This window comes from Mirounga angustirostris, unplaced genomic scaffold (assembly GCF_029215605.1).
Source record: "Mirounga angustirostris isolate CCGP_5_RB_7025 unplaced genomic scaffold, mMirAng1.0.hap1 SCAF_7, whole genome shotgun sequence".
Classification (NCBI taxonomy): Eukaryota; Metazoa; Chordata; class Mammalia; order Carnivora; family Phocidae; genus Mirounga; species Mirounga angustirostris.
This window is the reverse complement of record NW_026991715.1, coordinates 12,585,266-12,607,655: the sequence shown is the minus strand read 5'-3', so window position 1 is coordinate 12,607,655 and position 22,390 is coordinate 12,585,266. Positions and strand designations below refer to the sequence as shown.

The following is a 22,390-nucleotide window of genomic DNA, read 5'->3' as shown; positions in this document are numbered from 1 at the left end:
GATTCCTTCACTGAGTCAGCTCAAGCCTTTAGCTATGGGAACATCTGCCGCAATATTATGTCTAAACCAGACCCCAGTGAACTAATAAGTCATATTCCAAAAAGTCTATTTCTGTGTCACTGGATTAGAACTTATTTTTTCTTCCAGATTTTTATTTCAATTCTAGTTAGTCACCACATAGTGTAATACTGGTTTCGGGAGCAGAATTTAGTGATTCATCACTTACATACAACACCCGGTGCTCCTCATAACAAGTGTCCTCCTTAATGTCCATCCCCCATCTAGCGCATCCCCCACCCACCCACCTCCTTCCATCAACCCTGTTTGTTCTCTATCGTTAAGAGTCTCTCATGGTTTACTTCCCTCTCTCTTTTTTTTTCCCTTGCCGTATGTTCATCTGTTTTCTTCCTTAAATTCCACATATGAGTGAAATCATATGATATTTGTCCTTCTCTGACTTATTTTGCTTAGCCTAACACCCTCTAGCTCCAACCATATTGTTGCATGTTCATTCTTTTTGATGGCTGAGTTATATTCCATTGTGTATCTATAGAGACCACGTCTTCTTTATCCATTCATCGGTCGATGGACATTTGGGCTCTTTCCATAGTTTGGCTTTTGTTGATAATGCCACTATAAACAGCGGAGTGCGTGTACCCCTTAGAATCTGTATTTTTGTATCCTTTGGGTAAACACCTAGTGGTGCAATCGGTGGATTATAGGGTAGTTCTATATTTAACTTTTTGAGGAACCTCCATACTGTTTCCCTGGATTTGAATTTGGAACATTTGAGATGACAACGTATCTATGGCGGCTCACAAAATGTCACTTACACCTAATGTACTTGAAATTTCGAGTGATGGGGCCATCCAGCCTAATTACCATGTAAAAGAAAAGTAAGTTTCTTTTTATTTTAAGGTTTTATTTATTTGAGAGAGAGTAAGATCATGAGCTGGGGTGGGGGAAGGGTAGAGGAGAAGCAGACTCCCCGCTGAGCAGGGAGCCCAATGTGGGGCTCCATCCCAGGACCCTGGGGTCATGACCTGAGCCGAAGGCAGACGCTTCACCGACGGAGCCACCCAGGTGCCCAAAAAGTAAGTTTTGAGCAAAACGTAGGCTAAGGAACCACGAACAAAACTCCTGCCCTCTCCCACAGCTGCCCAGAACCCAGTACCACATGCAGTGTGTGGGAGGCGAGTAGGGGTCTGTGGGATTGTCGGTGGGGCTCCATGCATGCTGGGAGCGTGAGGCCAGGCTCCCGCTGGGTGTCATACGAAGACCAGACCATATTTTCAGTATGATCCCGTGAACAGAGAGATGACAGCAGGACTACAATCCATAAATGATTACTACATTTTTGACAAGGACATTCACAGTAGCTAATTGTTTTCAAAATGGCAAAAATTTCACCACAGCTGAAAGTATTTTTGTTGTTTTTTTTTTAAAAAAACAAACTGTCAGTGACTCTAGAGTTTTGGAACTCCGAGGACTGCTAAATTTATGGGCACTTCATTCATTCATGAAACGGCAAATAAAACTTCCCTGGGTTCTCTAGACACAAAGAAGAACGGAGGCCCTTCGTTGCCAACACAAACTCGGCCTTCATTCTGGAGCCTTCCTTCCAGCATGTCTGGGTGCCCCTCCCTCTCCTGTCCAGGGAACCCGTGATAAGTCAGGTCCTGGCAGCTCAGCCTCAGGCAGGCCAAAACTCACACATAGAGAAGTCCTTCAGGAATTCGTGATTCTTCCTCTCTCATAATAACAACTACATAGCTGACTGCTTCTCTCTCTCTCTCTCTTACTCTCTCTTTTGGCTCACAATCAAACTTCAGGCCTTTATGACCTATATATTTATTGGTTTATTTGCTGGGGCAGGGGAGCTGATTTTCCTTCCTTCTTTTTTTTTTTTCTTTAAACCAGGTCGATGTGTGGAGTGGATGGAGCTTCCTGCTCCATAAATCCCCTTAATATCTTATCCTTGGATAGAGGATGTTATGAGATATTAACCTGTTAAGAACAGACACTACCCTTGATCTCAGCCAAAAGACCAAGAAGTGATTGCTTTTCCTTCCTTATTTATACAGGCCCTTTCTGTTCATACTAATATAGTTCTGGGCCACAGTGTTTAATTTGTGCTCAGGCATTTTTTTCAAAAAATATTTACTGAACTCAATTGAGATGAAATTGATGGACAAGAAACCGTATTCACTTGAAGTGTGACAAGTGAGTGAGTGCTGCTCATTTTATATGCCCGTAAAACACAGAGCTAGGATCTAGCTACAGTAAAGTACATTTCCATCGCCCACATATTCCTTCAGGCGCTCTGCAATGGAGCTCTCCCTCCATCCCAGGCAACCACTGATCTGCCTTTTGTCACGATAGATTATATTTGCATTTCCCGGAATGTGTCTGGTTTTTTTTGTCTCTAACTCAGCATAATCATCTTGAGATGTATCCATGTTGTTACACAAACTTATTCTTTTTTTTTTTTAATTGCAGGATAGTATTCCCTGGTGTGGATATATTACATTTTCCCTATCTAGTCACCTACTGATGGATGTGTGGATGGTTTCCAGTTCTTGGCTAACGTGAATAATGCTGCCATGAACATTTATGTAACAAGTCTTTGTGTGGATATGGGTTTTAATTCCTCCTGAGTAAAAACCTAAGAATGGAACTGTAGGTCACACGTGTCTAAGTAACATTTTAAAAGACCACCTGTTTTCCAGAGGAGTTGTACATGTTACCTTCTCGCTGGTAGAAAAAGAGAGTTCCAGTTGCCTTACCTCTTTGCCGGTGTTTGGTATCGTAAATCTTTCTAGTTTTACCTATGCTCTAGGTGTGTAGAGGTTGTATTTATATATTACCCTTGTTTTGGTGTGTGTGTGTGTGGGGGGGGGGTGTTTGATAGACATTTGCTTTGGCCCCTTAGATTACTTTCTGGATGCAGGATCCCCTTTTCTCTCCAGAACGACTCCTCCCCTATCCCCGTGCCTGTGGTTTGGGTGGGGCTGGCTCAAATGCCGGCACATGACCCAGGCTGAGTCACTGGGGTATTTCACGCACACCCCACCCCCACCCCCGACACACACACCGGTCCACAGTCACTGGGGCATGTGGACCCAGGTGGGACCAACCAGAGTCCTTCCGTGGAGCTGGAACTTGAAGTTGGGTGAGCAAGGACTCCTCCTCCTCCAACTGAGAGGGCTACGGACAAAGTTGGGTGAGCAAGGACTCCTCCTCCTCCAACTGAGAGGGCTACGGACAAAGTTGGGTGAGCAAGGACTCCTCCTCCTCCAACTGAGAGGGCTACGGACAAAGTTGGGTGAGCAAGGACTCCTCCTCCTCCAACTGAGAGGGCTACGGACAAAGTTGGGTGAGCAAGGACTCCTCCTCCTCCAACTGAGAGGGCTACGGACAACAGAAGCCTGGGGCTACGTTTGCCTCCTGTGGAGAAAGCCTGCCTTAATTGTCCATCAATTTCATCTCAATTGAGTTCAGTAAATATTTTTTGAAAGAAATGCCTGAGCACAAATTACTTACTTAAAAAACAGTAATTAATTCAGCCGAGGAGGAAGCAGAGCCTAGGAACGGCAAGCTCCGGGTCACCTGGCACGTTCAGTGGGTAGAGCGTGCGACTCTTGATCTCGGGTTTGTGAGTTCGAACCCCACTCTGGCTGGAGAGATTACTGTAAAAATAAAATCTTAAAAAAAGATAAGTAGCCAGGCCTCTTCTAGGGTCTAGAATACAGGTCTGACGAAAATGTGGTCTCCCTCCTCAGGGAGCTCCTTAGAGCCGCAGGGAGCAGACCCCTTTATACACCAATTATAGTATAGGGTGGTTAGCACTATGATACAGGTATTCACAGGATAACTGAAGAGCGTGCAGGAGGAGAGGGTGTAAATCGGTTAATTAAAAAATTCCTAGACTAGGTGGTTGGAGCAGGGTCTTAAAGGATAACTAGGAATCATCCAGCCAAGGACAGGCAGGGTGAAGCCACCCAAATCAGAAGGTAGGGCGTTTCCAAAATCTGGAAAATGTGAAGCAACATGATAATTGAAGAAAATCTGTAAACGGTACAGCATCACTGGAGGCAAAGTGTTGGGGAGCGTCTCCTACACTCGGCAGTGAGGCAGGCAAAAACTGAAGCCAGAGAGGCCGGCAGGGGCCAGGTGATAATGAAGAGAGTAAAAATGTCTTCTCATCACTTGATGAGTTCCTGAAGCTTCGACAGCGGGGCAAGGACTGAGGGCCGAGAGTCCTAGCCAGAGGGCACTGCAGTCAAGCGAGGTGAGCAAGGATGGAGTCCAACCCTCTACCAGCAAGAATGGTCTCTATTTCAGGAGCAAGATGGAATCAAAAGCCATTTCCTGCACAAAGTGAAAATAACCCCGACGGAGGCACGGAATACAGTAATTCCAATAAGCCTGTCATTTTCAATTTTAGCAGCTCTAAATTACATGAAAAATGGCTTCTAAATTATCATTATAATTCAGGATATCTAAAGTACTTACCTCTGTGATCTGCAAGTCTGTACTTATGGTTCTCCCTATTATATACATGAGAGTAACCAGCGACTGTGTTCCGTACCTACAAAGCAACAAGATGCTAATCAGAGGTGGAAAATGCTTTGCAAGATAAAGCTGTATTTTATAGAGCAGGTAGATGCCAAGTGCACAGCCCCTATTGATTCCTACGTCCCAGATCTACGCAAAAACACGTATGAACTAGTTTAGCTTCATCATTTAATAGGAAATCTATTATATAGAAAATTTTATCAGCACTAAGGAAATATTCATAGGTAAATATCCATTTGTGTCCACATAGTTCTGAAAGCTTTACTTAAATATAAAACGCTCTTCTTAAAAACCGCAACCATTTTTATCTTTTTAAATGAGGTGGTTAAAACGGATGTCATGTACCTCAAATTAAGACAACTTAAAAGGGGTAAGTAAATATGCAAATTATGCTCCTTAAAAAACAGTAAATATGGGATCAGTTTCAGAAACTCTGCCTAACCTACCCTGAAAGCTTATTTAAAATTTTGTATTTGCGTATGCTTTTTGGAGAGAGGATCCATGTCTTTGAAGATTCTCCACATGTTGGTGATTACCAAAGGGCTAAGTACTCTGGCTTCACTTTCTCGCCCTCAAACAGGCACCATGATTGAAACTTCCCCTCTAGTTTCGAGTCCTTGAATGTCCAACAAGGATCATCCAGAAAAAAAACCATGAAACACTGTTATGGAAAAACAACAGATACATACCTGCCCGAAGCCTTGCTGTGGTTAAAAAGGTAAATAAAGACTTTGGGATGCATTAAAGAAGAAAGAAAATTAAAATAGAGTTAATGTTTTGGACCCAACAAGAAAGGGTTCAACTACCATTCTGTTCTATCGATGGTAGATAGTTAATACACATGATTGACTTACTTTAAAAACGTATACTTGAAATTAAAAATTGCAAGAGTTAATGTTGGTATAATACTCCAAGGTAAAAGAACCTCTCTGTAACACCTGACTGTTCTCCGTTTGCTTGTGCTTCTATTTCTCCGTTCAGCTGTGTGCTCCCCATCATGAAACCCAAGAGAGAGGAAGCGGGAATGTGTGCAAGCTTTCATGCTTAGCCAGTGTAACAACATTTGAGGAAGAAATCAAGGCTTTGGTGAAAAAGAAGGGGGTAAGATTCATTTTAGGTCAGGAAACTGATCATACTTTGCATCCTATATTCAAATAAAACTAGGGTTTTCCTGGAGGCTGTGAAGCCTACATGGTTTTAAGAAAGCCAAAAGCAGGGGACACCCAGGTGGCTCAGTAGGGTGGGCATCTGCCTTCAGCTCAGTCATGATCGCGGGGTCCTGGGATCAAGCCCCAGACTGGGCTCCCTGCTCAGTGGGGAGCCCGCTTCTCCCTTTGCCTGCCATGCCCCCTGCTTGTGCACTCTCTGACAAGTAAATAAATAAAATCTTGAAAAAAAAAAAAAAAAGCCAAAAGCACCTGACCAGGATGACATGGCAGAAACACCATTTCTACTGCCTACAGTAACAACTCATACAAGTCCTATTGCTTCATCTCTATCCACACATTCTTTCATGAGATCCATCCACAGCTGTGGGGCCAGATGCATCTTTCCCTAACCTGCGAGATGTCTTTATGGTCAGTGGAGGTTTCCTCACTGGGATTGGGACTCAAAAGATCATCTTTGGCCCAACAATGGACTTAAATACCCCACAGCAACCAGTGCAATGCTCCAAACATGGGAGCGAGGGACAGGACCAAACTGAAGTTGTTTGCCTCAATACAGTATTCCCAAATACAGTTTCAGATCAGGCTTCCTGGGAAGTACATGGGGCCTGAACCGTTGCTGGCCAGAGCCCTCAGCTCTAACACTGGACCAGCCCTGTCTCCTCTGTTCCAGAGCCCCGAGTTCCAGCCACCTACTGTGACCGGTCCCAAGCCAGATGCTCAGTCCTGCCCCCGGGCATTTGCTGGCATCCTCTGGTCCATGCAGAAGGTCATTTTTTTCCCACTGTTTGTTCAAATCCCACTTAAATCCCATTCTTCTCTTTCGGTCCCCAAACCTTCTCCGGCTCTCCTCTACAGCATTTCTCAGGTAGCACATCCTCATCACCTTATATCCCTGACAAGAGCTTAAACTAACTGGACCTTGGCATGGCAAGATGATAACTGTTTATTACAAGAAAGAACCTTGGAATTGATCAAATAGGATACCTTTCATTTTATATAAGAGGAAACCAAGGCCAACATGTTAACTAACAGGCAAACAAGAAACAGTTGTTCTAGTTGCATTCCAGAGGGGAGTGTTGGAGAATTCCGTTTCTCGTCTGTTTCTCTCCCAGAACAACTGATCTCCTGGCAAAATGACATTCTGTTTACATGACATAGACAGTGAGTAGCAGGATTACGGCTGTAAGATGTAGGAAAGAGGTACGGAAAACTCTAGATGTCCTTCTGTGGGGCTTCTTGGGGTCTTTACGATCCTAGCATATACTGTGAATTTGCAAAAGTGAAGGTTAACACAGATGGTTCCCAAACTGATCAGGCTACTGTCTTTCGTATTCCATGAACAATGCTCAGTGAAACATACCGGAGAAACACGAATTTCGCAACTAACTTGCTAGGAATCAGTCACATTTCAGGAAGTTCAGAATAAGTCTTTTTCACATAATTAATGTAAAATTTAATTTGTCAGAGGCATTTGTGCATTGATCCTTTATGTTGTCTTTATTATTATATGAAGACTGGTAACATGCTAGTCTTCATGTTAAATATAACTGTTTAAGTAATGACTTAAATGTTCTGATGTACAAAGAATTAAGTAAGCATTTTTGAGCCATTTTTAGGGTGTATAACATTTTGATTATTAACTTGCACTTTTATTTCCTTCTAACAATCTATAAATACTATCACTGTTCATTCAAACAGAATCATTTGCACAATTCAGCAGGACTGATCAATATTAAAATTACTATTAGATAAATGAATAAAGAGTAAATTTAAAAATGTATTAGTTGTAGAAAGCAAACCTATTTGAGTCTGAAAGACTTTTTGTAGCAGAATGTGAGAGAGGAGTGAACTGAGATGAATTTGCTATAAATAGGCATCTATTTTATGAGCATGATATCTTGTTGATAAGGGATTAAAATATTCAAGCCATGGTTAAAAGTTCATACATTTACAGTTCTAGGAGCTTCTTTATTTTTTAAGATTTTTATTTATTTATTTGAGAGAGAGAGAGAGAGACAGAGCATGAGTGGGGAGGAGGGGCAAAAGGAGAAGGAGAAGCAGACTCCCCACTGAGCACTCAGGGAGCCCGATGCGGGACTCGATCCCAGGACCCCGAGATCATGACCTGAGCTGAAGGCAGACACTTAATCTACTGAGCCACTGAGGTGTCCTATAATTCTAGGAGCTTCTTGAGGTTCAAAAGACCCATTTAGAGTTAAAAAAAAAAAAGTGGGGAATTCCATCCATTTAATATAGTACACACATCACTGAAATAAATTGCCACCCATCACTTCTCGGCCCTTTGGTTAAAATCAGATGTAAATAAACCGCCACACGATGGACTTTCCCGAGAGTGTTGCCAACGTGTTCCTGTTCTCTAAACACAGAAAAAAACGGTTCTTCTGAGGAATAAAAGTTAAAACACACTCCAAGTCACTTAAATTGAGAGCGATCTTTCCCATGAGTTGCTCAAAGCCATTTTGGGGGGCTTTCTCAGCACATGTGCTGTGTGTGGTAGAGGAAAAGGGGATGAAAAATGAACCAAGGGGCGGGTTTACCCCTGGGAGCACATTGTCCAGCTGAACTCGGCAGTGCTGGCCATGTTCTGTACCTGAGCGGTCCAGCATGGTAGCCGTTGGTCACTTCGTGCTCTTGCAACAGGACTTGTGCAAGGGTGGAGCTGGATTTTAAATTTTCTTTAATTTTAGTCAACTCAAATTTAAATTTAAAGATCCACGGATCAACCGGTGGCTATCATATTGAGCAGTGCAGCCTTAGATGATTCTTTTAATCAGGGGTCAGCTGGTTTCATGTTAAACCATACCAGCATCACCCCGGGACGGGAGCTGGTGAAAGGTGCACATTCCCTGCCCTACTTTGGTGGATTCTGATTTTTAAGGAGGTAGGTGGGCTTGAGAGCCTTGAGGTTACTGAACCACTCTAGGAGATTTCTAATGTTGTGCCTGGGCTCACCATGTCACTTTGAGCCACAACGACAGTAAGTACGATCCTCAGCACTTAGAAGGACATACCAGGTGCCAGGCACAGCGAAACACTAAGCCTGGCTCAAAATCGTGAAGCTCTGTCTTCCTCAGGGCCCAGCAGTGCATAGGAAGGAACAGAGGAGATCACCGTTGGGCCCTCAGGCAAATCATCACACAGTTCTGAAAGGAGCTGTGCTCTCAGCGTTTTAATTCCACAACTGCTCCTCAATTGTTCCGTAGGAAACAGTCAAGAACAATAGCTGAAGTGAATGCCCGTGGGCATTACGAACCACAGCAGCAGAAGGACAGGCAGCCTCATGGGCCAGGCAGAGCCAGACCTAGAGGGGGTACGCAGGGACGGGGCTTCTGTGACAAACTCCAGGGAGAGAGAACAGAAACAAAGAGACAACCCTGTGTGGCTGGAATCTCTGAAACCTCAGGGACCAAGGGGACCAATGTCAATAATTTTCATTTCAATCCCAGTTCCCCAGTTCCCAGTGGGACCTAGGAAGGAGGGCATTATCTTTAACGACTTAAGCAAAAATGGAAGACATCATTTACCCCCAAGGTCTTTGGAATCCGAGGAGATTTAAGGAATTCATAAGGCTGCCAGAAGCAATGAACTTAGAATGATAGATAATTTAACAGTGGACATAAGGTCAATTTTCTCAGTAAGTGTGTTCTGCGATGAGCCAGGAAAATGGTACTATGCAAACAAGCTTTTAGCTACATGTTGTACATTTCTGATTTAAAAGCACATTTTTTTTGGTGTTTAAAGGAGTTCAATAAACAAAAGAAAAACTTTGCAGGATTTTGTTTTGTAAGAGAGCCATATTCATATTTTTTTTTTTAGAACTGGGGGTGCTGCAGTGCATGGAGAGAGAGAGGGAGAGAGAGAGAATCTTAAGCAGGCTCCACGCTCAGCGATGCAGGGCTTGATCTCACGACACTGAGACCATGTCCTGAGCCAAAACCAAGAGTCGGATGCTTAATTGACTGAGCCACCCAGGAACCCCCTATATTCACATTCTTAAACATTTATATTCTAAATATACTTTCTGTTCCAAAAGAATAAACTTAGTTATGAAAGGTACCTTCCAGCTTTACAGGTGTTTGGATCTGCTAAGTATCTGCTAACTCTAGCAGATGTGAGTACTTGTAGGACGCATTATTCTAGGCTTTCAGGAATGTATGATTAAGTCAAGTGCTAGAAAGACGAACCATCAAGGGCATGCTGTCTGATTTTTGCATGTCAGTGTACATTTTACCCAACAGGGGGCTACGAAGGAAGCAGATTTAATCTTAAAAGGTAAGAAATATGGAAAGTTCGAGAATATGGAAACCAGATACGTAAAGGGAATCTGACAAATAAGACCCAAGCAACAGCCAGACTGACATAGTCATGAACATTGTTTCTTGTAATATAGTGGTCTACCTCCCAAAATAAGTGAATGGTTGGCGTGCACTCACACCAAAAAAAAAAAACATGACTTGTTCTACTCTATGTCTCTGATGACAAACTTCTTAGTGGGCAAAGCCGGGAGACAGGTAGGTATAATCCCAGGCAAACCCATTTTCATACAGAAAGCCAAAACTGAGGGTAAGCGACCTTCTCTTCCACAAATGAGACTAAACGCAAGAAAAATCATCACTTCTCTGGTCCGTGCAAAGGACTTTTGTAACCTAGTCAGACTAAGGTTGAACATCTAGCACCAAACCAATGACCAACCTTGCATTCCCTTCTTACCTTTCACTCACAGCTTGCCAGTTGTTGACTAGAAAGTCCTTTGCGATGTACCGGCCCACTTCAGATGCTGCCACCACCTCAATGATATTTGTTTCATTAAAAGCAAAAGGAGATGCAGTAATGGCGTACTCCATATATCTGCAAAAATGCATTTGCAGAAAATAAATGCACAAACATTATCCAATAGAAAGCAAATTTCAACAAGTGGACTTAAAATCCCATATGGTGCTAAGTCAGGAGGGCACAAACAGGTATTCTTTGAGTTCCTATAGTAGCACATGTTCTATTTTTCTCCCTTTGGTCTATTAATTGCATTCCTCCGCCAGGAACTCCAAAGATAAGTTGACCGTAATCACCTGTTAAGTATCCATGGGTCTTTACTGCAGCTCATCGCATAAGCGAGTTGAATCCTTTCTTCTTCCTTTGTTTTATTAGCGTACATATTTAACAGAAAGTCCCATTCTTCCTCACTTCCCAAGGCGATGCCATAACATAAAATTACACTTTTAATCGGAGAAGGTATTCTGTAAGGTAGAACATGCAGTGATATTTCTCATAGTAGTTATGTGATATGTTTATTTAGATGTTATATTTTAGAAGGATGTACCTAGAAAAAAATGTTGAGGTCTCAGATGTAATGATCAAAAGTAGGGATCGAGAAAGCCAACTGTGGAAACTGTCATTAGCATTAATATTGTGAGACAAGAACATCAGATTCATTTAGAAACTAAGGAGTTATAAGAAAGAAGGAAATTATAATAGTTCAATCAACATACACTGATAATTCAGCTTGGGCTCATATATATATATATATATATTTTAAAGTAATCTCCACACCCAGTGTGGGGCTTGAACTCACAACCCCGAGATCAAGAGTCAGATGCTCTACCAAGCGAGCCAGCCAGGTGCTCCTTATCTCATGTCTTAAGATCACATTTCTTGAGAGTCCACCTGAGGTGATGCATTAGACATAACACAGTAAAACCAGAAATATAGTCTTCGTCTCAGCTCTCAGAGGGAATGCAAACTCAAAGAGAATGAGCTCCTTGGACACACTTATATATAAATCACAATAATAAACCATCGAGGAACAACCGAAATAAGACTCAAGGTACGCACAAATGGGGTGCCTGGGTAGCTCAGTTGGTTGGGCGACTGCCTTCGGCTCAGGTCATGATCCAGGAGTCCCAGGATCAAGCCCCGCCTTGGGCTCCCTGATCAGCAGAGGATCTCTCTCTGACCCTCCCCCATCTCGTGCTCTCTCTCTCTCAAATAAATAAATAAAATCTTAAAAAAAAAAAGATACGCACAAGTGCTTATTAGGGAACACGCTGACAATTAGCGGCCCAGGGTGACAACACACTGCATAAATTCGAATCCACTGTCATACCCAGACCTACGGTAGACAATGCAAAAGAAAAAAAACGGGGAGGGATATTTGAAAAAAATAGGAGACAGACTACCCAAGCAAAAACGAAACAATCACTCCCAGAATGAGAACATCGAAAAGGGAGAGAAATTATTGGTGTTGAAACAGGACAGAACCAAGGGCAATCCAATATGAGTCTTACTCATTCTCTGGATGGTTCGCCCAGTTCTTGAAGAGTTCTCTTGACAGCTGAAGACAGTCTTCAAGGCCCAACCAGCACGCAGTTTCAAAAAGTTTTTCCAGGGCTACTCTTAAAGGAAAGCACAAAGAAAAACATTTTGTTTTGCTACATTTATTTTTTTTCCTACTCCAAGTACATGTGTTTCATGAGAGGATGGGTATTTTAAAATATCCTTCCGATAACATCGGGGTTTGTGAAAAAATAGCTTTTGTGGATGGCAAACTTATTTAAGGCTCAGAGAAATATTTGCTGAGAGGCTCTCAGGCACCAAATAAACTCCTAAGACTGGTATTTTTTAAAAGTCGGAAATAAATTACTGCCATTCTTCATCTCCCTCAAACACACGAGGGAGTACACACACTCCACATCTGTTATCAATTTAGTTTTCCTCCCTTTCTTATAATAATTGCCTTATGGATAGAAAGAAAAAAGACTTGAGAGTATTTGATCTAATACCCTCAAAAATGAAGTTCTTTTCTCTATACACGGAAAGGAGAGGGAGGGGTTTCTTTCTCTTTCCTCAATGTGCTTTCCCTTGCTGGAACTTTTGTTTCTTCCTCTGCTCTATTTGGCTATTTATGTTCGTGTCCAGATAAATAAGAGAGATTTTTGTTTTGTTTTGACAGCTGAGCAGCACTACACATTATTGTTCCAAACGAAGTAAGTTCAAAATGAGGGTTCGGGGGGGTGGGGGGATGGGTTAGCCTGGTGATGGGTGTTAAAGAGGGCACGTTCTGCACGGGGCACTGGGTGTTATACGCAAACAATGAATCATGGAACACTTCATCTAAAACTAATGATGTAATGCATGGTGATTAACATATCAATAAAAAATCAAAATTACATTAAAAAAAAAAAGAATACGGTGAAGAACAGCAATCAGTCCAGAGAAGCGATGCCTGGAGGTGTGTCTCTCCATACTCCCAACTCTCTCTGACTTGGATTCAGAGGAAAGGAACTCAAACTGGCCCTAAGTTTCCAGAAAATGCAAGAGCCAAATCAGGGTTGCTTCACCCTCCAGTTGCAACCTCAGCCTGGCCTGACCTTCCGATAAGGAGAAGTAGAATGTCCAAGGGGGGAGGGCCTCTGAAAGACAGTTCTGAGCATTCATTTACCCGCTCCCTCCCTCTCCTTCCCCATCCCAAGTTGGATGCAGCAAGACGGGGTTTTCTATGAGTACACAACTCTCCAAGTTTACTTGGAAGACAACTGGCCCCAGGAAGCTAAAAAAAAGCAGGTCACTTGAGTCCAATTTAGGAGAGCCAAGGATATGGCTGGCTAACATTTGTGGTGCCCTGAGTGAGCACACTTTTGTCCTCCAGTTCACGCACCCGACTCGTCTGCCCACTGACTATCCCGCTAGTCCTCACCGTCTCCCGTCTAAGTGTCTAGTCAACCCCATGTCCTTCCAGTTGCCTGCCCTAGCAAGGAAATATCTCCCCTCTCGGAAGGATACCCTTGACAGAGAATAATCCCATTTTGTCTATTTTGTATTTCTTGTTTGGTCTGATTGATTTCAGCCTGATATTGATTAGAGCTGTAAACATAATCCCTGTACTGTTATAGATAACAAATTCCCTCCCTAAATCTAGAAGCTCCCCTCACGTCTCCCCTCTCTCCCTACAAATCTTGGGTCACAGGAGGCTGGGGATACTGCAGCCTTATTTTACCTTTCACCCCCTTCCGAGACCATCATGACAACATGCTTACCGCCCTCACCAAACCAATAATATGGAAATCATTTGCAATACTTGCTCATGCTCACACACAAATGACTAAACTATTTCAGGCAACGTCTCTCATCATATTTGTGTAATGAATGGCAGAATTTCTGTCACCAATAACATACGGAAAGGATTTTTTTTCTCTTCTGGCCTCCCTATGCCTTCAATGCATCTGTATAGGCTGGTTTTAAACAGTACAACCCTTCACCAATGGTAGGACACACTCACAACCTCAACCAGGGGCCTAAGATTTGAGAATACAGAGCTATAGATTCCTGTGTGTCCATGCGTGTACTTTGCAGGTAAATTAAGATCCCAAACTACTATTTCCTACTGGGGAACATGTAGCTCACCCATCCCAAAGACGCTGGTCTCAAGGAGCATACAAAATCTCCCAGTTAAATCATAGGTATCAAGGTCTTCCTAATATACATTGGAAGGCTGTCTTTTAACGTGAATCATTTTATTCAATTATAAACTGAATTGAATATAAATTGAATATACATATTCAATATAGAAAAATAAAAAAATACTTACAGGGCTAAATAGTCGTCTTGTAACACTGCCACATTTTCACGAATGACAGTTGAATACATATTCCATATTGAGATAAGTCTCTTTAACAGATACTTCTACAAACAATAAGGAAAACCTGCAGTTAGCTATGGCTCACAACACTGAATTTGCCTGTATTTCCCTTTCTCTGAAAAGACAGGAATAGAGGAGTGACAGGTATCTCCTGAGAAGTTGTCTTTGTTACTAAACGTGTAACTGGTTGATTTTGTAGCCTCTCTACATTCAGGTTCCTAATTGGTACAATGGAATTGCCGAGAATACCAATATTACAGTTTGGTGAGGACAAAACAATATTATATATGTGAATATGCACTGCGAACGTAGGAACTCGATAAATCTTAGCTCTTATTACCATTTCACATCACCTGGAACATTTTCAGGTGTGTTCAAGATAGAGAAAGAAACATAAAATTTTAAAACCATTAAAATTTCTACCTTAACATTCCCATGCTTCGTATCTACACCTCCAAGAAAAATTGGGACAACTGATTTACGCTTTGGACAATTTTAAGCCTTGAGTCTGAAAAAAATTTTCTTCAACTGAGCTCTCAGCTGGGTGAATAGCAAGGTTATGAAAGTTATCCATTTACAATACATCCCCAAGCACGAAGTAGATGCTATTCATTGACATTCATTAAAAACAAATCCTAGGGCACCTGGGTGGCTCAGTTGGTTAAGCGTCTGCCTTCAGCTCAGGACATGATCTCAGGGTCCTGGGATCGAGCCCCGCATCGGGCTCCACTCAGCAGGGAACCTGCTTCTCCCTCTCCCTCCGCCCCGTCCCTGCTTGTGCACTCTCTCTCTCTCAAATAAAAAATAAAAACAAATCCTAGTTTTTACTTCTTTACCCAGAACCAGGCATCAGAGTTTATCAATGAGCCACCTTGATCCCACAGTTAAATGCTTTCTTTTCTGGGTCACCGTCCCCCCATGCAAGGACGTTTCCACCAGCTCTTTGGACAGCAGAGGAAAGAAAGTCTGGACCCGTGAGGTATTTGTGATCTCACCTTCCAATTGCCCCAGAAGCTTGCTTGGAATGATCATCTGGCCCACTTTCTGATTTGTTTCTGGTCCCTAGCTCTCCAAAGGGCTGATCCCTAACTGTTGCTTTGGTTTGCCCTGAGCCATCTTTCTTAGGATCACTGTTTAAGATCTAATAATGGAAGTTTTCTCCTTTTCTATTGTTTCAGTTATGATGGTGTGTCATTGCTTGATGAATTCCCATTTTCCTCTCTCACTTGCCAGCAGCAAAAGCAGCTTTAAAATGTTTACTTTTTCTGGAACATGCCTCTCTGGTGAAGCGCTAGTCCTGTAGTTCAGAGTATTTCAATGATGAATATAGGGTTGTTAAAAGTCTTCCGCTGTTTGACTAACAATCTTTTAGGAGAATAGTTGCTATCAGAGAAGAGGCATACCATTTCCATCCACTTCTGGGTTCTTAGGGCACACTGTCACTTCACCAAGAACTAGAGGCCTTTCCAAGCTTCTCTCATGCTCATCTCCTAGACCACGTCTATGACTAAAGTATGACTAAGAGTAACCAGTCATTCCTAAGAAAATTAATATACATTTGGAACTCATAGACTATGACTTGGGGGAAGAGGTGTTTCACAGATGCTGTCTAGTTATGGAAAGAGGGAGAGAGGACTTTTTCTAAACCACACAACAAAGAAGGAAATTACCTTTAATAATGGGTATATATCATAGCTGTTCGCATCAAAAACAAGATCCTTGGTTACCAGGTTCACCAAGACCGCATACCATACTATGATTTCATCTTCTTCAGCAAGGTACTTGGTTAAATCAAGGGCTGTTTCAATCTCAATATAATTGTTTCTGTTTGGTTCAAAAAAATACACACTCAAAAAACCTCCACTCACTAAATAATTTGCACACTTTCCATATTTGTCCCATGCTTCGACGCCTGACTTTAATAAAGTATGTGAAATCAAGAAGCTAGAGGTCCCAGCTCCTTGATAAGGTAGGAGCCAAGCAATGCTGACAGACCCTCCATTACAATTTGGTACATTCAAGTGCCCCAATTTTTGGAGACTAGAGGAAAATCCAGGCCAACTCTTGGACTGCTCAGCGGGCAAAAGAATATTTGTGCATTTCGTACGCATTCTTATGAGATTATAATTTCCATTCAACAAGTACTGATTAGAAGTCATTATCTAATGCTCTGCCAGATACTCACAGGAACACAAACTAGTGTGTAGGACACAACTCTGGACTACCATTGGGGATCTTATTCTTTCAGGGAGAAGCTGAGACTTAGGCATAAGAAGCTGTTAATGAGTCCGAGAAAAGGCAATGAATATAATAAAAGTAGCAAAGAAGGAAAACCCATGTGTGTGATGGAAAAGTCAGGGAAGGCCTCCTGGGAGGAGGAAAGTGAGAAGGGCAGTGAAGCCTGGGTAAGATGGAAACGGAGAGAGAGAAAGAGGAAGGCTGCTTATGACAGAGAAGATAAAGCGGGAATCTGTGTGATGAGCAGACCAAGCAATCGAGGTGCAGGATTTCTTCAGTGTGGAGTTGAGAGGTGGAAGCTGGAAAATAAGGTGGATCAACACTGTAATGAGCCTTGAATGTCAGGATGAAGAGTTTACATGGAGTAGGAAGGTGTTTAAACAACACGGGGTGACATCACGAAGTAGATGCTGAAAAATTTTATAGCCACTGTGCTGAAGAAGACAGAATGGAATTTAAAGGAACTGAAGGCTGGAAGCTAACATAACAGACTAAGTAAAAGATGAGGGGTGCTTGGCTTAGCATGGAAGCAGTGAAGGTGGTAAGTAAGGGGGAGAATCCAAAAGACATCCTCAAGAAAGAAGAGATAAGACAGTTGGCAAATGGCAGATGGAGAGAGAGAGAGAGGAGTCAAGGATGTCTCTGATGTTTCAAGTTTGGGTGATGGGAAGAATCGTGGCACTTTGGCAGAGGGAAATTGATAGCAGGAGCAATTCAGAGACAGAAAGAAAGTCCACTGTGTAAGGTCCTGAGTTTAAATGATCACAGGATATGCAGAAGGCGGGGGGGGGGGGGGGACAGGTGGAGATGTAGACTTAGAAGTCATGAACATATCCCTTCACAAAGCTTTACTGAGTGGCCTGTATCTGCTGGGCACTGTACGTGCCCATAATCAAATGATCCCTAAAACCATAAGAATGCATGAGCCGTCCCAAGGAAAGAGAAAAGAAAATGATAGAACCATGATTGGTCTGAAGGGAGCACGGAGAAAAATCAGACACAAGAAAAATCAGACACAAGGGAACCGGGTTTGTGTCTCAGAGTCTCCAGAAACCAAGAGAAGTTTCCCGGAGGATATGGTCAACAGTCTCAGAGTCATGGTGCTCCTCGAGAGGGGTTTCAGCAAAGCAGCGGGTGAGGAAATGTGCTGCAGGTCACAGAGGGAAAAGTGGTAGAGAAATGAAGGATAAAATAAACAGACATTCACTCAAGAAACAGGACAGGCCAAAGACAGAGAGAACACACTGGATAATTTATTATATACACTCCTTAATTTTACTGTCTGAAAATTTAAATTTTGGACACATATGAATTTATCTGGATGAATAAATGTATTGAATAAATGTAATAGAAATAAAATCTGTATTTCTGTAGTACACTAAAACATAGGCCATATCTCATTAAAATTATACCTATAGCCATCACCCTAGGGTAAAAAAAATTACTTCAAAATCTCAATTGATAGTCTATTTTTTTTGATATGTCAGTTATTTCCTTAACTTACAATGTCACAGAAAAATGTGAATGCATCTACAACCTTCCTAAATGTATCCCTTTTGATATTAACAGCCTTTACAAATGCAAGCCCAAATCACTTGTGTTTTCCCCTGAGTTTTTCTTCCTGATGGAAATTTAAAAAATAAAAATTCTAATACTTTCTGTGATAATCCTCCAAATATTTAAACACGATAACGTTTTCCTAGGCACATCTTCTCTACCGCATCATTTTTAAAACTTCTCCTTTAAAGGAGGGGACAGGTGGAGATGTAGACTTAGAAGTCTTTTAAAACGCCGACATACATTTTCATCTTGTAAAACTGAAACTTGGTCCCCATTAAACACTAACTCCCCCAAACTCCCCCCTCCCACCTGCCCCCCGCAACCACCCTTCCCTTTTGTCTCTAGGATTCTGACTACTCCAAGGAACTCATATAGGTGGAATCATATAATATTTATCTTTTTGTGACTGGCTTCCTTCACTTAGCCCAATGCCCTCAAAGTACATCCACAGTGATGTCCATCCCAGCAACTTCTATGTTCTAAAATTCCACTGTACCCATGGAACTTGATCCTAATCCGAATAAGCTGGGCCCTGTATAAACTGAAGAAGCAATTTCACTGCACGGTGATCAGGCTGTAAGGTTTTATTACATTCTCAAGGTACACTTAAAAGCCAGCAGTGAAGACAACATACTCACTTAGACAAGGAAAAGGCATCATCAATCAGCTGCAGCCTGTGGATAACAGGAATGGCCTGCAAATTAGATCCAAATTTGGGCAGGAAAAAATGAGAACATTTCTTAGCCATAAAATAATTCTGCAAAATCATAACAGTGTTTCAAGATCAGGGTCTCTTACGAAGCCCTTTTACGTGAATTGTCTCACGCACAGGGAAATGGTGATCACTGAGGATAGTCCCCATGATTTATTTATTATACATCTGGTTTTGATAAATGATCCCTCCGGACATCAATCATAAGTCTTTCATCTGGCAGAGAGTTTTGCCAAAAAACTCCCTGAAAAACATGGCAAGGTGAAAACAAAAATGGGAAGCCACGTTTAAAAGGCTCTCCAGGATAGAGAGTGTACGTTCAATTGCATTGCACAGTCCAAATAGTTGTCAGGAGAATTTTTGGCACGGGAAGCCTTAAGTATGTATTATTTAGCACTATTTTGGTAATACTGATGTCCTCTGAGCAGTGTCCGTCTTGTCAAGATTTTACTAATTTGATCCAATGCCACCAACAGAGCGGTTGGAATCACAAAAAGTCAGGGGTCCATTGCCAACACAATTGGTTAAGGTTGGGCTTGAGCCCCTTGGCATGGACAGGCCACAGGACTCTGTCTCAGCTAGAGGGGCCTCAGGGGCCCAGAGCCTCCTATTCCCTTCCTTCAACACCTCACGCATTTTCATGGGTTTGGTCCCAGAAAATCCATCTTCACAACACTCGCTTTGAGCTTCTCAGCAAGCCAGACTTCAACCTTTCCTTGGTCTCATTTCTTTTCTGGCAGTAATAACACTTCCATTTTCGAAATTAATATTAATAACAGACACGCTGTTTTATTTGCTCCCCAATTATGTAGTAGAAATAACTGACCTCAGTTTTTTAATAAGTAAGTCTACAATGGTTTCCAGAAATTATTGCTAGAATGGCATGCCCTTGCTTGCATGGCTTACAGTGCCCTTAGAAACAAGTAAGAGGGTAGCTACTCTGAAAAAGATTCAAAAATAAAATGTTATGATGTGTGGATTTTCCAGTATATTCAAAAGCCTCCTAATATATTTTTTTAATTACTGAATATGTTCTGGTAGGGAATTGGGTCCCACCTCTGTTAAACATGATACACGTATCACCTGACTAATCTTCACAATTCTTTATTTAACGTTGGTCTATTAAAACATCATTAGATGGATGGGAAAACCGAGCCATGAACACAAGTCTACCAGATGCAGAAGCCAAGCTCTGGACCAATACACCGAAGGTCATCTTCTGCTAGAGAGGTCGCTGCATGTTTCAGAGAACTCTCGAAGACAGAGACACCAAAGACATCTTTTAGCTCAATGCTCTAGCTTGAAGAATGGTGTCTCAGTGAACTAACTGCCCGTGGTTTGGGGGCAGAGCCAACTCTAGAGACTCTAGAGAGTCTGACACCAGCATCCATCTCCACCAGTGGAGATTTGGTTTAATTCAACCAATCAAAATCTGACTGACCAGAGCTAGCCAACATTTTAATATTTACATAAGGGAGAATGACTTATGTTTGGTGGTAAAGTGGTACTAGAGTCTATTGCTATTTTGTAAACTAAATTCTCTCAGGGAGAGTAAGAATATAATTTTTTTTAAAAAATTAACACTTTCTAGCATAGACTGGGTACCCATTAAGGGCTTAGAAACTGTAAGCATATGTTTACCTACATTGTCTCTAGTCCTCATGATAAGTAACAAAGTTGTATTGTTCCTATTTAAAGTGAAGAGATGGAAACAGAACATTTAAGTAACTTGTCTGAGATCACAAAACTAATGGTTAATTGGGAAAGGTATTCTGATTTTTACCTAGAAAGGTAAAATGGCTGAAAAAAATGATATTAATGGTCAAAAGCCCAATACATTGAACCTAAATCTGCCCTTTCTAAGAGTGAGGGAAAAAATCCAGTATGGCTTGGGGTTAGGGAAGGACAGAGTCTCTTCTCACCAGAGGGGTTTATGAAAGCTTGACTCTACAAGACTTAAGAGTGCATTATTAATGATATTTAATAATACATATAAAAAGCAACCTTACCTTAGGATCTTTTTCAAGCTGTTGATTTAGCTTCTTCCAACCTAATGTATCATAGTTAACTCTGTAATATCCAGTCATATTCAAATTTAGAATCACCCAGTCATGATCATAAGCTGAAACTTGCATTTCAGGGAATATTTCTACAAAGGGATATGGGAAAAGTGTGAAATGGTACATCTAAAAAAATTTTCCAGTATATGCTTATACTATATCCTCTTAATCCTCAACAATAAACCCAATGCATCCAACAAAAAGTAAAGGAATTCTAAAATATATACTGATCTTACCATATAATTGTATTTTTTTCACATATAATGGCTTTTGATTTGAAACTTTTCTTTAAAGCTCTCTATGTTAAATAATATTTTAGTTTTAAGCAAGATAGCTTTTCAAAGGCTATACGTTTCAACATTTTATTCTCTGCCTTTATATATGGGTGTAATATATATTCATGCATATATGTGAAGATATTTTATAAATCTTACTTACTGCTGCTTTTATCTAGCCAGACTAGAGACTGTGTAATTCCATTTTTTATCCAAAGAATAGGTACAATCCATGTGTCACTTATTAGGAAGAAACCAAAAATTCAGTTAATTTTCATACATAAGATATAAACTCTGAGCCCATATTAACTGAGATGATAAAATGACAGGACTCAAATTCTTTGGTCATTCTCTCTGGATAGGCAAGGGTTTGCTCTTAGGATTATTCACTGTCGTTTTTTCTTTTTTAAAGATTTTATTTATTTATTTGAAAGAGAAAGAGAGAGGGAGAGAAAGAGCACAAGGGTGTGGTGAGGGGCAGAGAGAGAAGCAGGCTCCCGGCTGAGCAGGGATCCCGATGCGGACTCGATCCCAGGACCCTGGGATCACGACCTGAGCCAGGTACTTAACCGACTGAGCCATCCAGGGGCTCTTCACTGTTGTTTTTATAAGCTGTTTTTTCTTTGGCCATTTGTTTATTCTCTATTAGTCTGTCTTCCTCTTTACTTTTTCTTATAACTTAAGGTGGCTACTAAGACAATCTTGTATCTGAATTCCTTCCTTCCTTCCTTCCCTTCTGTTTCTTTCAATTTTTCTTTCTTTCAATCTATCTTCCTTCCTTCCTCCCTTCCTTTCTGTATCTGAAACTCTCAAGACCTGTTTATATTAAATTATAGCCACTTGGCCTCACTCAGGGGTTGTTCAATGCTGCAGACAGACCCAAACCCATCCGTGCCAAGAGAGGCAGAGTAATTTCAGAAGAAAAAGCTGGACAAACATTTTAAAATGCTTTTCTGCCTCAAGCTTTCTCCCCATCTGAAAAGCGTTCAGCATGGATCAGCCAGATTATTCATGTTTACTGAATGCCGACATTCTTCTCACATTGGTGGACGTGACCTGGAGGAAGGAGACGACCACAGGAGGACATTAGTCATCTGAAGAGTCACACTTCCTTGGGGTTTGGACTGGACTTGTGATCTTGCTCA

General features: G+C 41.6%; 1 protein-coding gene and 1 pseudogene across 5 annotated transcripts in view; both read right to left on the bottom strand.

The window, feature by feature from the left end:
* The window catches only part of LVRN (laeverin), an 88,290-nt gene that overhangs the window by 22,335 nt on the left and 43,565 nt on the right, over nucleotides 1–22,390 (bottom strand). For 4 of the 5 annotated variants that reach the window (XM_064595801.1, XM_045891202.3, XM_064595802.1 and 1 more), the window contains 9 exons: nucleotides 21,409–21,485; nucleotides 20,920–21,059; nucleotides 18,837–18,892; nucleotides 16,071–16,224; nucleotides 14,350–14,444; nucleotides 12,050–12,157; nucleotides 10,835–11,002; nucleotides 10,479–10,616; nucleotides 4,516–4,591 (listed from right to left, as the gene is read on the bottom strand). In XM_064595801.1, the coding sequence (XP_064451871.1) occupies nucleotides 4,516–4,591; nucleotides 10,479–10,616; nucleotides 10,835–11,002; nucleotides 12,050–12,157; nucleotides 14,350–14,444; nucleotides 16,071–16,224; nucleotides 18,837–18,892; nucleotides 20,920–21,059; nucleotides 21,409–21,485 (1,012 nt within the window). Of the gene's footprint in view, nucleotides 1–4,515; nucleotides 4,592–10,478; nucleotides 10,617–10,834; nucleotides 11,003–11,788; nucleotides 11,875–12,049; nucleotides 12,158–14,349; nucleotides 14,445–16,070; nucleotides 16,225–18,836; nucleotides 18,893–20,919; nucleotides 21,060–21,408; nucleotides 21,486–22,390 lie in introns of those variants that run through there. The other variant, XM_064595803.1, reaches the window with a different exon arrangement.
* On the bottom strand, nucleotides 1,933–2,059 carry LOC123836932 (U2 spliceosomal RNA; annotated as a pseudogene).